The following is an 18,061-nucleotide window of genomic DNA, read 5'->3' as shown; positions in this document are numbered from 1 at the left end:
TAGGGCAAGCATTTTTTAAAATTCCTTTGATTTTGGTGCCTATGTTACTGAGCTGGCTTGTGTTAGCCAGCAGGTCTGTTTGTGGTTAAGTAGAAGTCATTGAGTTGATCCGGTGTGTGCTCATAAGGTTGGAATGTGTAGATCTAAAATTCTTATTGATGCAATTTTGTGCTCAAGCACTCTTTGGGAGAATGAGTATGGCTTAGTGAAAAGTCTATGGGATTAACAGTACCAATCTCTAGTTCTATGACTGGAGAGCAATCTGTTCCCCGCAAGCTGTGCGTGTATGCATGCACACAGAGGAAAACATAGCACACATAAGAAAAGGAAGATAGAATGGTGTTTCAAAGAACACTGTGCGCAAATTTATACACAAAAACGTTTATGCACACAGCCCATAAAATATTAGAGGGAATATTCCTGGAAAATTGCACTCATAGTAGTGAGATGTATCCACCACCTAGTATTTAGCTTGTGATTGGTTGTTGGCTGATTTATGCAGGGGCATTGCTAGGCACAACCACATGGAGCTCATACCCTGATTCTATTTGAGAACGTCCAAAACTAGCAAATCTTACAGTTGAACTTAAGGGTGCAAAAATGCAGTCAAAAACCTGGAGCTGGCAACAGCTGGATGTAGTGGACAGTGTGCACCACAGAGCCACTGAACCAGCCTGTGAGCATTCTCACTGTTTGTAATCATAGTGCCAGCTTCTGAAAACATATACTACCTCGTCATTTGTGGAACAAGATAAGTGCTCACACAGTAGTTTTTTCACACAGTGTCAGCACCTGTTTGTCTTCCAGCAACCTATGATTAGACAAGCCCAGTGTCTCACGGGCTTGATGATATAAGCCACAGAGCTCACTGTGGCAATATATGACGGTTGCTAGACTCTATTATACATTGAATTCTTTCCCTGTAGCCAAATCTTTATTATTTTGATAGCTTCTGAAAACCAGCTCAAGCACTGCTATTAGAGGATGTGACAACAGCAGGATCACTGAAGAGACAGTGAGGGTATTAGCACACATGGAGCCATGTTCTGCTATGGGGGGAGCACTGGAGGAAGATTATTGAGGCTGGGGGAGGAACACTGATGAGGATGGGGAACCTAGGTGGAGTGAGCAGTGTGAGTGGATGAGAGAGGCTAGGGGAACAGGAGGGAGGAGGCTGGGAAGATGAGGGAGGTGGGTGGACCACTGGAGGAGGATGAGTGAGGCTGGGGGTTAACATTGGGAGAGTTGATGAAGAAGAGAGACTGGGAAGGGCAATAGAGGAAGATGGAAAGGACTGAAAAAGAAAGATGAAAAACTGTGGCTCACCTAGAGAGGAAGTGATAGAAAGTGGAGGGCTTAGATGCAGTTGAGAGCCAGAGAGGAGTGGGAAAGGCAAGCAAGAGGTAAAGCATGAGAGAAAATGAGGAACGAGGATGATGGAGGAGTGAGGTTAGAGCCTGAGGTGAAAAGCAGTGCTCCCTCTAAGGAGTGAACCAGGTACATGCACTTTTTTCTTTTTTGTGAGCAACAATTTTTGAGCGCCAGTATTAGCGATGTATTTTTGTATATAGCACAAAGAAAAATTTATGTAAGTACCACGTGAACGATGCTTCGAAACGTATGAGCACTTGCTCATGCGCTCAGCTTAGAGGGAACTATGGTGGAAAGGTGCAAGGCAAAGAAGGAAGACTGATGAGCTGGAGAGAAGTGAAGAGGTGATGCACAACAGAGAGAGGTGGAAACAAACAAAATGAGATGGGAGATGAGAGAGGGGCAAGGTGCAGAAAGGAGAAAAGATTGCTGCCTATTGGCTTGGAGGATCAAATATAAAATCTTGACCCTGGTATTTCAATTTATTATTAACTCCGCTACTCCATGGGTCAATTCTGTTCTGTAAATGTTAGGCCCTCACGCTCTCTGCATTACTAGAAGTGTCCTCCCCCAAGTTCACCCATTTGACAGAAACCCTTGAATGTGCTTTTTCCATACATGAGAATATATGGTATGTTTTGTATATGTCGTTATTGCTTTGTTGTTTGTGGATGGTTCCTTTTGTAATTTAGTTAACATGTACCAGAAAATCACAGTAGATGTAGATCTATACTAATCCCTGTTGTGTTGACGTATTGTATGAATGTAATTTTTGTAAACCGTTGTGATCTTCATTTGGAACGGCGGTGTATAAAATGTCTAAATAAATAAATACTTTTGGTGGTTTTCTTACTTGTGTCCTGTATGTTTATAGTGAATATTGTTCTTATTAGATTGGGTTTTAACGGATGTGTTAGACTTATGGTTTGATGTTGTGATTTATGTAGTCATGTTTTGTAATTTTAGAATTGGTAGTTCTGGATGAGGCTGTTTTAGTTTGTGATTTTATATAATTTGCATTTTTCTGGACTTGTGTATTGCTTTGTGGCAGGAGGGCCTCTTCTTTGATTTCCTGTAAATGCCTGTTTATGTTTGTGCCCTCATAAGATGAGGGGGGTGGTGGTGGTGTAGGTACGTGATAGTTCTGTATTGGTTTTTGCAGGGATTAAGATTATTATTTTTGTGTTTTCCTTCGCTGTGATCTGACTTCTAAGGCTTATTTTGTGACAAACCCCCCCCCCCCCCCCCATGCTTTGTATATTATAAACTTGCCTTATTGCTTTGAGGTTATTTGACCGATATTACATTTTTATTGCATTCAAGTGTGTACTTGATGTAATTTTGAAATGCAAATAAAGAAAAATGGGGGGGGGGGGGGGGGGGGGGGGGGGGGGGGGGGGGGATAAGCAGTCTGGATTTGAATATGGCCAGAGAGCACACATGGTGCACTGGCTCAGGAAGCCATTTAGCTTATTTATTTATTTATTTATTGAGAGGGCTTGTATACCGTCGTTCCAAGTGAAGATCGCTAGTTCACCACAGCTCATGGCATTACCATTTATAGGTATTAGAGAGCACTGAGTTCATCAATAACATACTCCATTATTAGTTACCAGGCAATGGGTAGAGTATTTGGGTGGCAGCTTGGGGGGGGTATAAGGGTGAAAATGGGAAGAGAGTTAGGGTGAGAAATGTCAGGACCTGCTATAGATATCACTCTTTTGTTTGCGACAGGTGGGAGGTTTGTAATGTAGGGAGCGAGAGGATCTCTTTATTTTGTGATCTCAGTGTTCGTTGAGGTTTGTGGTGTTTTAAGTGGTATTCCAAGCAGATCGTTGTTATTTAGGTTAGTGATATGGAATATGATCGTTAATGTTTTATATTGGATTCTAGATTGAATTGGTAGCCAATTATGCTCTAACCCGTTAATTTATTCGTATCACGTTGTATTTATTCTACCTGCCTTTATCTTCCTTCCAGCTTGGTCTTCAAGCCTCCAAGTTTTTTCCATTCCTTGTTGATTGTAACTTTGACTTATTCCTTTTTCCTTTGTTATCTATTATTAACCAGAATTGTTACCTTAGTTCCTGACCAACTTAAACTAGCAATTCTTAAACCTCTTCTTAAAAAACCAAATCTTCCGGCCACAGATCCAGCTAACTTCCGCCCAATAGCCAATTTGCCAATAATCGCCAAAATTATGGAAAAGATAGTCAATAGACAACTATCAGAGTACCTGGAAGAAAACTACATTCTTGCACCTTCCCAGTACGGTTTTCGTAAATCGTTAAGCACTGAATCCCTACTTATCTCTCCCACTCATTTCTACCACTCCTATAATTAATCACTCACCATATGTACGTGATCTAGGCGTCATGATAGATAATCAGCTTAACTTCAAAAAATTTATAAGCACCACCACTAAAGACTGCTTCTATAAACTTCTTGTCCTGAGAAAATTGAAACCACTTCTCCACTTCAATGATTTTCGGATGGTTCTACAAGCCATTATTCTAACAAAAATCGATTATTGCAACTCGCTCCTTTTTGGTCTCCCTACCTCATCCATCAAACCCCTCCAGATGATTCAAAACTCTGCAGCTAGAATCCTTACCAATACAAATAAAAGAGACCATATAACCCCCATACTAAAACTCCTCCACTGGCTGCCTATTAAGCAAAGGATTCTCTATAAAGTATACACAGCAATTCATAAATCTATTTACAACATATCCCCACTCCACTTAAGTACCCAACTTCGTTTTCACTCTTCATCTAGACCTATCAGAGGAGCTTATAAAGGCACACTCTATGTTCCTTCAACAATATCCTTACATCAGAAACGTACCATCTCTTTAGCAGGACCCGTCCAATGGAACATGCTCCCGCCAGACATCCGCCTTGAGATCTGCTTCGCTTCCTTCAAAAAGAAAATTAAAACCTGGCTCTTTAGCCAAGCTTTTCCAGAACTTTGATTATTTTTTACCTCCAGCTATCAAGATTTTCTCACCATCGCAATCCCTTCTGCAGATCACATTTATCTTAGACAATTACGCCTTATTTTATGATTTGGTTTCTCAAAGAGTATACAATTTTCTCAATGTTATTTTTCGAACCTGTTTTCCATGTTTTCCAAGTTCTATAACCTTGTTATATGTACCGCCTCTTGGCGTAATTTTTATGTTTCAATGTAAACCGATGTGATCTGTATTTTAATACAGGAACACCGGTATATAAAAATCTAAAAATAAATAATAATAAATAATAGTTTTCCCTTGTTAAAATGTAAACCGATCCGATATGGTTATCTACTATGAAGGTCGGTATAAAAAACTGTTAAATAAATAAATAAATAAATAGCCAGTGTAGTGCTTTCAATGTAGGAGCAATGTGATCGTATTTCCTGGCTCCGGATAGCAGTCTTGCGGCTGCATTTTGCAGACGTAGTGGTTTTATGTGACAAGCAGGAAGACCAAGGAGCAGGGAGTTTAGTCATGTTCTTAAAATAGCAACTTTCTCTAAGTGGTTTCCAATAAAAAAATAACATTTTTGGCCTAGAAATAACATTTGTTGATTAAAAGAAACAAACACAATATAGAGTCTTAGTCTTGAAGAAAAATAGCAGAAACTAGCAATATAGCTCTCGTGAAATCCTCCGAAAAAAAATCCTCCAAGAGTCCAGCCAGGTCCAAGCTGTTCATAATTAAAATCTATACTGTAGCTCCTTCTTCCTGGATCTACTCGGGAGCACTTATGTGTATCTGCCCAGTAGCGCTTTAGAAATGATATGTACTAGTAGTAGCCATTGCCTCAGGTGATTTGCCTGTCTGAAGATTACACTGGGCTTCCACCATGCTCATATTCTTTGCTGCATTTGGGGGAGGGGTTCCTGAGGAGTCTTTTGGGCAGGGTCAGAAAACGATGCAATCAGATTGCAGTTACCAATCTATGTGCATTGTTATTTTCCATAAAAATTCTGCCCACACCAAAAGCAAGTGCGATTTTCAAAGGCAAAGTCTGTGCATGTTTTCTCTTTGAAATTTGGAGCAAAGTCTGCAGTTTGAAAATCGCCCCCTAGATGTGTAATAACTGACACATGCCCTGCTCTGCAACTTAAATTGAGGTGTTTTTTCCTGGCCTATTTTAGTTGAAAACTAGAAGATCTTGCTGGCTGCCAACCTTTTTTTTTTCTTTCTAATTTTTGGAGCCCTGCTCAGACATCATGCAACAGCACTAGGCTAAAGGAAGATTGCTGAGGAGAAGATCACTAAAAGTAATAATTGTGCACAGTAAGGGACAGTCGGGGTGTTGCCTTGCCAGAAAAATGCTGCTGGTGCTCTCCGCCTGGCTCAGGTTAGCTGCAGGAGTTCCCTCCTGTGTTCCTGTAAGCTCATGCACAGAGAGGACCAAGGAGCTGCAGCGGCACATGATCGGTGTTTCCTGCAGTGTCAGATCTCTCCACGGAAGGGCTGAAGGACTGCATGGATCTTCAGAATGCTGCCTTTGGTAGCCAGCTAGAGTATGGTTTGGAACTGGTTCCCGGTAGATCATGGGGCTCAGTGAGGAGGTGATGCCCGAGTGTGCAATCTCTACTCCAACTGAGAATAAATGTGCTCAGATTCTGGGAATCAGGAGATCATGCACCTGGGATAAACCCACGTAGGTCAATAGTCCAGAAGTGCACAAGCAGAAAAGTGATCTGGATAAAATTACCTGGATAACTTTAGCCAAATATATCTGGATAAAAGTGGTGCTGAATATCCTTGCTAAAGTTACCTGGATAAGGTTTATCCAGGTAACTTTGCCATTGCCCAGGCTGTTCAATATTGTTAAAGAAAAACAAGTGGCAGGGCAGCATGGGGTCCAATTGTCTTCCCTCCCAACCCTCACCCAAGTCTAAAAAATAAGTAGTGGGGCCAAGCTGATGATGCCCCATCCACTCCCAAGGTAAGAAGGAGCTAGGCCAAGCAGCTCCCCAGCCAGAGAAAAGGCCTGTTTCACTGATCACAAATCACGTTTACAATTACTGGACTCAAACATCTGCATGCAACGCAAAGACTAGTGCAAATTCATCGTTCTCAAAGTGGATGTGCAGAAGCTCTGAAAACTCTTTTCAATCCACATTGGTGCATCTGGGCTACCTGAAGGAACTCTCCCTGTTTACTGAACCCAAAGGCACTAAGGATTCCAGTCCAAAGAAATAAGAAAACCATTAGTGGAAGTAATTTAGCTTTAAAGCAAATTCTCTTGGCATTATGAAACAGACGTGATGCAAAACAAATAGCAGGGTTTGCTTCAGAGCAAACAAAATACTATGAATATTTTGGGTCATACAGGGTCATTCATGCAATGGGGGAAATACATCATTTTAATTGCTCTCTTTCTTCTCCAGATCTGTGTTCGCCATATCAGATCATGCAGAAGGGTTCAGTTGGGGAACTTGGAGCACTCGTTATCCAATAAACCTACTGTTCAATTAAGCCAGCAGCATCGATTATTGAGAACAACAGCTGGTAAGTGCCCTTCGCTAATCTTCCAGCAGAAGACAAGCATAGCGGTAGCAGCCCAAGGATTCTCATAAGCCCTCATGCCTGTGTGGTAGGGTTCCTCAAACCTGTCCTCAGGTTTTCAGGATATCCACAATGAATATGCATGAGAGAAATTTGCATATACTAGTTCTTCAAAGCATGCAAATTCCTCTCATGCATATTCGTTGTGGATATCCTGAAAACCTGACTGGCTGGAGGTCTCAGGGGCAGGTTTGAGAAACCTTGCTGTACATTTACCTGGTATTTGCTCTCCTCCCTGTGATCCCGTGTTTGGCACACAATGCACACCTCAGATGAGGATGGAACATTTTGGGAAGACTTGTGGCAGTTTATGGAATAGTTTTTGCTTATGGTATTTCTTTCAACATGTTTACCTTTCCTTTTCTTTACTGTTTGCTTCCAGTTTCAAGTGGGCAGATAGTTCAGTTTAAGCTCTCGGATATTGGAGAAGGAATTATGGAAGTCACTGTGAAAGAATGGTGAGTTACCTTTCCAACCCATAGGGCCTGGCTTAGTAAGTACCATTCTTATCTCTGTGTCCCGTTCTGCAGCCCAAAGGCTGGCAACATGATTTAGACCACTGAGTTGTGAAACTGATCACTTGGAGTCAGTGCTTTTGTACGCTGATCACTGTAAAACGTAAAGCAAGTCTCTCTAACTCTATTTGTTCAGTCATAAATTCAGAAAAGAAGGAAACCCCCAAACAAAACAAAATGATTACTAAACCTGTCTTGCAATAAGAGCTTTTAAACTATGCACTTATATATTTCATTTTAATAACGCATCAGCAAGCCTGACCACGTGCCCTTAAACAAACGGACAGCTCCATCATTTGCGAATCGTGTGGAAGAAAATTTTTTTTAGTCAATTTTCTTTTTGCAAATAAAACTACATCTATATGTATGTCCTCTCTATAGTGATCTGGGCTCAAGATCACTATTGCAAAAAGAAAATTGACTAAAATATTTTTTGTTCCACCCGATTCGCAAATGATGGAGCTGTCCGTTTGTTTAAGGGCACGCGGTCAGGCTTGCTGATGCGTTATTAAAATGAAATATATAAGTGCATAGCATAAAAGCTCTTATTGCAAGACAGGTTTAGCAATCATTTTGTGCTGTTTTGGGGTTGCCGCCTTTTTTGGATTTATATTTCTGGGTGGAGACTCCAGGTTTTTTGTTTTGTTCATTCAGTTATAAATTGCAATATTTCTCAGTGTGGCAATGGTAATCATGATTTGTCATCAATAGTCGTCATGCCCTATAAATAATAACAGAATTCCTATCACACAGTTGTTTATATGTAAAACAAACCCAAAGAACACACACTACTATAGTAACCAAAAAACAGGTTTTGTAGGTTTTTTTTCTAATCTGCTTTTGTATTTTTATATAAATTATATCTTAAAAAATAGAGGTAATGGGTTGAGTTACATCTTTTTGTATTTGTATGATATATAAAAAAAAAAGATGATTCATAACTTACTGGAAATCCAGCAAGCAGTCTTGCAAGCCTCTCACACGTGCCACAGGCCTCAAGAAAATGTAATCAGTACCGGCTTAAAAAAAAACCCCTGTAATATAATTAAAGTATTTTGTCCAGATGCCACTCCACAGAATGAATAAGTATAAAATATAGTATTTATTTATTTATTTATTTATTTAATAGCTTTTATTTACCATCATAAAGGTTCACAAGAAGGCACATAAAATATTAAGTCATTACAAAAATACTAAGAACAGTTAAAGTGCCAAAATCTAAAATCGATTACAAAGTTTCATTTAATATAACTAACTTCATATATTATATTATATTCCTAGAATCTTCCATAAAATCTAAAATCTAGTAAGGACCAACTCTTACTTGCCTGTGTCGTGTAAGGGTATCTGCACTGCTGAAAAGCTCATGTTTGTACACATGAAAACCAGTGCAATGTTAAAAGCCGCATTAGTACCCCAGCCATCCATTGTCTGGCTTCCTCAGGGGGTAAGTAGATGTACCGCTAGTGTTTTGAAAGTTCTAAAGAGGGCACACCAAACTGACTCTAAAAGCATGCATAACACAACATAAGTCATGCATTCGCAGCAAGAAATTCTCTGCACCCTTGGCCTATCCTTGCATTGGTCTGAGGATTTTATCCTTACGGTGCAACTACTGCAAGCTTTCCTCCTCAGCTTAGAAATAAGTCTGAGGCTCTGCCAATAGCCTTGTCCCAACTCCACGCTTTCCCAGTATAGAGGGCAAGAGCCTTATTTACGAGAGGATCATCCTGTGCTAGAACAATAACTTTCTGTACATCAATCAAAGCAAAAATGGCATCAAATACTGTAAGACGGTAACTTTTAAACAGGCTCGAGGGCACACATGAGCCCGTGTTCGTCGGCCTGTGCCCAGGGACGTGGCCATTTTATAACATGTGCGTATATGCATGCACGGAATAACATAGCCTGAATGTGCGCAATTGTGTGCGCTGTTTTAAGTGGACGCATGCCTATACGCACAATTGCCGCTTCTACCATGTAAGTGGGGAGATTTTAATAGACCTGCACCAATACATGGCAGATGAAATTTAACGTGGACAAGTGCAAAGTGATGCACATAGGGTAAATTAACCCTTGCTGAAGTTACACAATGTTAGGTTCTATCTTAGGAGTTATCACCCAGGAAAGAGATCTGGGCATCATAGTGGATAATACATTGAAATCGTCAGCCCAGTGTGCTGTGGCAATCAAAAAAGCAAATTGTGATGGAGAAGGTACAGAGAAGGGCGACCAAAATGATAAAGGGGATGGAACAGCTCCCCTATGAGGAAAGACTGAAGAGGTTAGGGCTGTTCAGTTTGAAGAAGAGACGACTGAGGGGGGATATGATAGAGGTCTACAAAATCATGAAAGGACTTGAACAAGTTAATGTAAATCAATTATTTACTCTCTCAGATTATAGAAGGACAAGGGGGCCTCCATGAAGTTAGCAAGTATCTCATTTAAAATTCTTTTTCACTCAGCGCATAGTTAAGCTCTGGAAGTCTTTGCCAGAAGATGTGGTGACAGCAGTTAGTGTAACTGGGTTTGGATAAGCTCCTAGAGGATAAATCCATAAACTGCTATTACGATAATTAATAAGCAGTAGTAGCTTGTGATCTATCTAATGTTTGGGTACTTGCCAGGTTCTTATGGCCTGGATTGGCCACTGTTGGAAACAGGATGCTGGGCTTGATGGACCCTTGGTCAGACCAAGCATGGCATATATTATGTTCTTATGCCATTACCAGTTTTCTCAGTTCGCCCAAGAAAGGGAATTGACTTCCAACCCCCCCTCCCCCCCCAGTTTCATAGTTTACCTTCTCCCCTGAAGCCCCCCTACCTTTAGGACCCCACTGATCTGCTTATATCTCTTAGTTTTACTATTTACACTCCATCCATAGCAGAAGTAAAGTTACGAGGCAGGGACCCCAGTGTAAGTATTTATGTGCAAATTTCAAGGTAAAATCCAAGAACGCCCATTCTCCAGCCAGACCACGCTCGCACCCTGTCCCTTTTTCAGAGCTTTTCATTTGTGCGTGGGGTGGCAAGTGCACACATACTCGGGCGGCTTTTAAAATTCACTCGGCACGCCCCCGTCCAACTTGTGCACATCTCTCCGGGTTTTGGCGTGCACCGGGCTTTTAAAATTCACCTTTAAGAACTTGAAGTAGTGACGCATGAATGGCTGTGGTATCTTTTAACTTATAAGATCCTTTTAAGAAAGGAGGATCTGGCACATGGCACCAATTCAAAGGCAACTAACTGGCCGATTGACCTGTGAAACGGTAATGTGCCAGTTCTGCTCTCATTCTGTCCCTTTTCTTCCTAGGTATGTAAAAGAAGGTGACAGCGTGTCGCAGTTTGATAGTATCTGTGAGGTACAGAGTGATAAAGCTTCCGTCACTATCACAAGCCGTTACGATGGCGTCATTCGAAAGCTGTACTATAGTGTTGATGAGACAGCGTATGTGGGGAAGCCACTGGTGGACATAGAAACAGATGCCTTGAAAGGTAATGCTCACTTTTTCATTTTTGTATAAGGTTTGGCTGATTTCTGTAACCCTTGGATTGGTGGAATATAAATAAATAAGGGGGATTTCCGTTTCTTTTATTAAGGTGCTAACGTTCCTCTCCTTTGACCCAAGATTTACACAAGTTTTATTAACGCTAGAAATGTAACTCCTGGAATAAAGTTAGCTCACATTTCCAGCATGATCACAGACCTGGAGTTCCTGGGTGCAGGAGTTCTGGTCTAGGGTCCTCCAGGGTGGCCCATCGCAACCTGGAATCCCAGCCCGGGACCACGTTGGCACAGTATCATAGATTAACACTGGCCCCAGAAATGTGAATTCACTTTACTAAACCTTTGTCCAGGAGTTAAATTTCCAATTCTAAAAAAACCCCAGGTTAAGCACTGGAGTACCTGAGACATTGATCCTGAACCAGAGACTCTGTGTCCTGGGTCCTCTGAGACCCCTGAACAGAATTGTTAGAAATGCAACGGTCTCTCCTTATCAAAGCATGCACGTGCAGTAGCCTGCACGTGCAGTAGCACTTGCTATATGTCTTATTGTCTGTTGCTGTTGCCTAATGCTTCTCTGATTTACGTCAGAACAGCTGGAGGCACAGCTGCATGGTAACAGCATGTCAGGAAGCAGGGGAATGGTGGAGCTTATGTAGCATGAGGTGCATGCCCCGAAGATCTTAAAGAACCATAGTTCATGTAAATTTTAAACGCCCGCCGCACGTAAAAAATGGGTTCACGCGTGGCTGGGCCTTGCGCGCATTTTACAAAGGGCCCAGCCACACGTGTAACCCCCATTACACGCCGAAGTGCTGGGCCGAAAGAAAGAGGTGGGGCAGGGGCATGGTCTGGGTGGGGAAGGGGTGGGCCAGGACGGTGCCATTGGGAAATTAGGTTAATTAGGCTAGGTTTAGGGGGCAGGGAGGAAGGGAGGAAGGGTAGGGTTAGGGATAGGAAAGTTCCCTCCCAGTCCGCTCCTTATTTGGAGCGGACTGGGAGGGAACTGGGGGAGCCCCGTGTGCGTCGCCACACGTAGCTTATAAAATCCCACGCGCACACAGGTTCTGGGCCGCCCGCACATGCGCACGCGCGGTCATCTGATTTTATAACATGCGCGCGCCGGGAAATGCATGCGCATGGACGCGCACGCGGTCTTTTTAAAATCGACCCCTTTGTGCACACTGGCGATAGTTGTGTTAGTGAGCATCTGCCCCAGAGAGAAGCCCTTTTAAAAATGTTATGCTTGTCCGATGTATCCTTTCAGTTGTTGAATTTTGTGTGCCCAAATGATCTTTCATTCCTAGAAAACAAATGTTGTGCCATCAGTGGGGCGCTCGGGTTATTTCTCCAGATGCGCCTGTCTGCCACTCATTAATGTTCATATAGCTAAATCTTGGGTAGCAATTCCTTAGTGCCTAATCTCTAAAAATAGCCAGAACCTTTTTTGGTTCAAGGTAACTGCACTTCTTATTTTTAACACATGAGGGAGTGCAAAGACGATGCTTTTAATCTTGCTTATTTTTGTGCTATTTAGGCTGTGCTATAATTGTTTGTAATGAGTATTTTAATTTTAATTATTTACAAATGATTAAAATGAAAACTTTGCTTCCAAATACTTTATGCGATTATAGTTACAAATGGGTAACCATAATCACATAAAGTATTTGAAAGCATCAACAGAACAATTTTTGAATGAAAGATTCCCCGTGTCATGGATTTGTTTGGGACCCTGTGGTCTGTGGGATGGAAGGGTTTCTTGCCCAGTGACGTCGGAGTGGCTTTTCTTGCTGCATCTCCCTGCACGAGTTCCAGTTGCACACAGGTGTCCTGCCCACATGGCCGAATTTGGTCTTGCTGAAGAATCAAACGGATACCGGCCGCTGAGAGCAGAAGCAGATGGAAGGGCAGGTCTCTGACAAAATCCTCAGAGGGTTTGGGAGATTAAAAAGAAGTTCGAGCTTGTCTAGTCAAGTCATCGTTTATTTAAGGCACGCTTTTCCAATACGTGTTACATTAATACAGTAGATAGCAGATATAGAGTGTATATAGATCAACTGATACAACAGAGACACAGTTCAACAGAATGGAGCGCATCCAATGCCTAAATATCAGTGCAAAACAATGTGAGAGGAATATATACAGAGAGGGCTGATATTCAGCTGCTATCCGGCTAAACTGAACCAGCTATCATGGCCGAGGATATTCAGCGGCATAGCAGTACCTCTGAATATACTTGTCTTTCTTATAGTTTGCCAGATAAGTTTATTTGGTTACCTTTAGGAGAGCCAAATAGCAATCCTATACTTCTCTGGCTAATTAAGGGCCTCATTTTCTAAGCGGCTCGCACGCGATAAGGAACCTTTCGAAAAGTCCCTTATCGTGTGCGATACCAGGATGGGGGCGGAGTCTGCCCTGGAAGAGGAGGAGTCGGGGCGTCACCGGGGCCGACTCTGCGACGATGGCGCGCACAGCGAAAAGGTAGGTGCCTTTTCGCTGCCTATTTCGCTCCCAATAGCTACACCTCCTATGGTGGTGCTATTGGGTGTGAAACTGACGCGCAGGATCTGTTTTAGGTACAGGGGGTCTAGGACTTTTTTTTTTTTTTTTTTAAATCAGGGGGACCTGTCACTGTCATTTGGGGGTGGGGGTTATAGACTTTCGGGGGCCATCGATGTCACTTGGGTGGGGGATCGGGGGTCCATATTTTACTTTTATGCTTAGGGGAAGGGAGGCCGGGGCCATTGCCATGCGGGTCTTTTATTTATTTATTTTTTACATTCTAGGGGAGTCGGGGCCGCCTCAACTGTCCCCGCTCAATCTCCCCATTTACCACGGCTTTTATTTTTGTTCCTGCTGCTTTAAATGTGCGTCAGGAGCCTCAGGACCCGCATTAGGGTCCCGGGCCTCCTGCCTCACATCTAACGCATTTGAAATAGGTGTAGATATTTTATCGCAGCTGACCACCACCTCGGTCGGCCACAATAAAATATTTACATCAAATTGACTAGTAATGACCTTCTTTGCATGCATTTGCATTATTCATGCATGTAAATCGCATGCAAAGAAGGTCATTGTGATAGGGAAGGGTATCTGGGTGGGGAGATGCAAATTATTGCTCATATCGCATGATATCACTGCGATAGTGCTTGATAGCGTGATAAAACGCGCATTAGAGCACTAATGCTGCTTAATGCATCCCCCCTTAAGTTAGCCAGACAGGTGGCTCCACCCTGGAATGCCCCATCCTGCCCTTCACTTAGCTGCCTAACTTTTTTGCCAGATATAAAGTTAGCAGGCTAAGTGGAGGCCTCTGAGCACACTTGAAGATTCATACAGTGCCACTTAATCAGCTAAGTGGCACTGAATATTGAGCCCAGAGTTTTTTGTAGGACTCACGTTACTGGTTAGAGCTGAAAGCTGCTTTGAAGAGTCAGGTTTTAACCAGTTTTCTGAAGGATGGGAGATCTTGGGTGATCTGCGAAGCTTCTCTTCCTGGTGTTGGTGAGGAGCAGCTTTCTCTTCAGTCTCATGACAGCGTTACACTATTTTTTAGTGGGCTTTCTTTTTCTTTTTTTTTTTTTTAGTTTTCTATCTTTTTTGGTTTTGGATATGGAGCATTCTGGTTTCCAGGGCCAGCCTTGGCCTAAGTGGCACCCTGCATGGCCAGGGGGAGGTTGCTCTCCCTCAGAGCAACGTGGCTGCACCCCCCATACAATCGTATCACCCTGTGTGACTGCACCGATCGCACAGCCCCAAGGCCAGCCAGGCTGATTCCTTTGGGTTAAACGTTCCCTCATCTCTCTCTCATTTATATATAAACATTTGATATTCCGTCTTTGCCTTTTAAATTCAGTTACAGTGGTATTGCAGTTTATAAACCATGAGGGAAGGGAAATAGATAAGAGGAAGGATGAGATTGAGAGGATAGGAATAAGAATGCTGGTGCGAGGTCCAAGCACAGAGGAAGGGAAATGGTGCTCAGACTCAGTAGCCAGTAATAGATGTTGGGAAGGCTCGGCTGAACAGCCAAGCTTTGACTTTCTTCCTGAAGCTAAGGTAATACATTTCAAGGCGTAGGAGTCCCAGAGCATAAGTCTGTAATTTGGGGGCCCAGCAACCCAATGCACGGAGCCTGGTACAGGTTAACCCGGCAGAAGCCAGGGGAGGGAAAGGCAGGAGCAGCAATTGTACCGAGTGGCTTCAAAATTCAAATCTACAGCGAGTGTGCCGTTTTAGTTTGAATGGTTTGCTGAACCTGTTTCCTTTCACTTGGTTTCTTATGGCACAAATCCTCTCCCTGGCTTCTTTTCAGCCCCTCCCATCTCCTGCTTCCTTTTCTCCTATTTCCTCTTTAAGAGATTCTTTATTTGAGATGAAGTGATTCTTTCACTTTTTAAGCTAATAGAAGCCATTCGGTTCTGCTTTGCTGGGAGGTGGAAAGTAAAGCTGACACCGAGCTCAGCTTGAAACAGAGTTTTACTTTCTGCATTAGTGCTGTAGTGACCGAATCCTTTTCTCAGCAGGAAAGAGAGCACCTCACTCGCCTGCCAAGAAGCCTCTCTCATAAATGCTTAAAAAGTGTCTTAGTGGGTTATTATTAAATAGTCTTCTGGCATTGGTGGGAAACTGTGAAAACAAATGCAAAACAGCTCATGGCCATCAGTGTCAAGTGCTTACAAGAGCGCACGCTTTGGCTGCTGAGCTGCTGGGTTATGCTGTTTTAATAACCTGAAAGTTGTTTTCTGGACTTCTGGATTACCCTCAAGTGCTTGGGAATTTCAGTAGAGTAACATTATTTATTTTTTATTTATTTATTTGCAGTTTTTATATACCGACATTCGTTTAGTAACATCACATCGGTTTATAATTAACATAAAGAATAGCAACAGTGCTTTACATTTGAACGAGATAGTCTAGAAACAAAACAAAAACAAGGCTAATTACAAATAAGGAATAGTTGAAGGATTTGGAAGGACCAAGCTAGTTAAGTCGGTTATTAAGTAGCAGAGCAAATCACATTTAAATAAAGTGGAGTAAATAACGTGGAAACAATACAGGATGCAAAATGTTGGAAAAATTGGAACAAAAAATAAATGCTTAAATATTTTATTTATTTATTTTTAGATTTTTATATACCGGTGTTCCTGTATTAAAATACAGATCACATCATAGTTAAATATGAGAAACATAGTTAAACATAGTTAAACATAGTTTAACTATGTTTTAACATATCCTAACTATGTTAACTATCGGGCCGATACAGTAAAAACGCGGGAGAGCGGGCGAGCACACAGGCCACTCTCCTGTGCGCGTGATTCAGTATTTTAATTTATTAAAATTAGGCCCGGTGGTAAAAAGAGGCGCTAGGGACACTACCGCGTCCCTAGCGCCTCTTTTTTGACGGAAGTGGCGACTTCAGCAGGTTTGACAGCCAATGCTCAATTTTGCCAGCGTCTGTTCTCGAGCTCGCTGACAGCCACGGGTTCGGAAACCGGACCCCGGCAAAACTGAGTGTCCGGTTTTTGACCTGCCAGCCGCGGGCCCATTTTAAATTTTGGATTTTTTTTATTTTTTACTTTTTTAAACTTTCGGGACCTCCGACTTAATATCGCCATGATATTAAGTCGGAGGGTGCACAGAAAAGCAGTTTTTACTGCTTTTCTGTGCACTTTCCCGGTGCCCGGAGAAATTAGCGCCTACCTTTGGGTAGGCGCTAATTTCTGAAAGCAAAATGTGAGGCTTGGCTGCACATTTTGCTTTCTGAATCGCGCGGGAATACCTAATAGGGCCATCAACAGGCATTTGCATGTTGCGGGCGCTATTAGGTTCGGGGGAGTTGGACTCGCTAATACCCCTTACTGAATAAGGGGTAAAGCTAGCGCATCCAAAACGCGCGTCCAAATGCCGGCTGCATCGGAGCGCACTGTACTGTATCGGCCTGAATGTTTTAACATATCATAGTTAAACATAGCAAATGACAGCAGATAAAGGCCAAATGGTCCATCCGGTCTGTGTGGCTTGCTCTTCCCTTTTTTCTCAAGCAGCATCTTCCATTGTCCATGTGGACTGTGTGGGAGCGTTACTTGTCCACAGAACTAAGCAGACCTTCTCTGGTTTAGCTTTTCAGTATTCCATCTCTTTCTTGTGCCATTTCCTCTTCTAATAAGAATGGCTGCTGTGGAAATTTTAAAGGGGCAAAGGTGGCTTTTCTTCCCCCCACCAGAGTTTACGATTGCTGAGAGGGAACCGAGCTGGATCGCACATCCATGCACACGTGAGAATAAAAATTGGCACCCAAAGCAAGAAAGGCTGCTATTTTCCATATTTTTGGTTTTCCTTTGTTTTGTGCTTTTTCTTTTTTATGCAATACTTTCACATTTTTCTTCTAATTTGTATTTCTCTGCTGGTTGGCCCACATGATCTTTATCTGCTGACATTGCCTTTGGCTTGAAATGAGGGTAAAGCAGAGACGTGCAGCTGAAGGTGAAGGCTTGCTTGGATGCTCGCTGCCATGTCGCTGAGCAGGACTCCCAGCTAAGAGTTTGACAGTAAGCACAAGACTTAGCAGTGGGAGTTATTGGGGCAACTCTCATTATGCTTTGTTTAACATCATTTATATTGTAAAATTATAGAAATTACAATTTGCATTATTTCTAGCCTTCATGATGTTTACTATTTTATTTTCTCATAGCATTAGTTCACTGATCTTCGCTGCTGGTAGGTCAGTACGTTTCCGATTAATCCTCACGTTCCTTTGTGCTATGCATCGACTGCCTAGCTCCACATTGCATACAGTGGCATTTTTCTGTACATCTTATACATTAAAAAGCAAGAAACAATTTATGTTTTCACTTATTCCGTGGCGCCATGTTATTTTTGTGTAGATTGCTTAGGACCTCTTTTCAGATGCTTTTCAGTTTCTTTAATCTGCATATCTGCCCTGCTCTCTGTTGTGCCAAACAATTCTTGCATTTTCTTAGAGAAAGGTGGCCATATATTTATCGTAATCTCCTTTTAGGGTCATCATTATTTTCTTCTGCGCTGGCTACTCATTCTCTGCATTCTGGTCCCTTCTCTGATTTCCATGTCTTGCTGCT

At 42.3% G+C, this 18,061-nt stretch overlaps 1 protein-coding gene across 1 annotated transcript in view; it reads left to right on the top strand.

Annotated features, from left to right (window-relative positions):
* Positions 1-18,061, top strand: part of DBT (dihydrolipoamide branched chain transacylase E2) — a 53,906-nt gene that overhangs the window by 4,445 nt on the left and 31,400 nt on the right. Inside the window, exons 2-4 of the mRNA XM_029617671.1 lie at positions 6,764-6,884; positions 7,324-7,399; positions 10,770-10,951. Coding sequence (XP_029473531.1) covers positions 6,764-6,884; positions 7,324-7,399; positions 10,770-10,951 — 379 coding nt within the window. The remainder of the gene's footprint in view (positions 1-6,763; positions 6,885-7,323; positions 7,400-10,769; positions 10,952-18,061) is intronic.

The sequence above is a fragment of the Rhinatrema bivittatum genome, chromosome 10, assembly GCF_901001135.1.
Source record: "Rhinatrema bivittatum chromosome 10, aRhiBiv1.1, whole genome shotgun sequence".
In the NCBI taxonomy this organism is placed as follows: domain Eukaryota; kingdom Metazoa; phylum Chordata; class Amphibia; order Gymnophiona; family Rhinatrematidae; genus Rhinatrema; species Rhinatrema bivittatum.
This window is presented reverse-complemented; position numbering and strand designations above follow the sequence as displayed.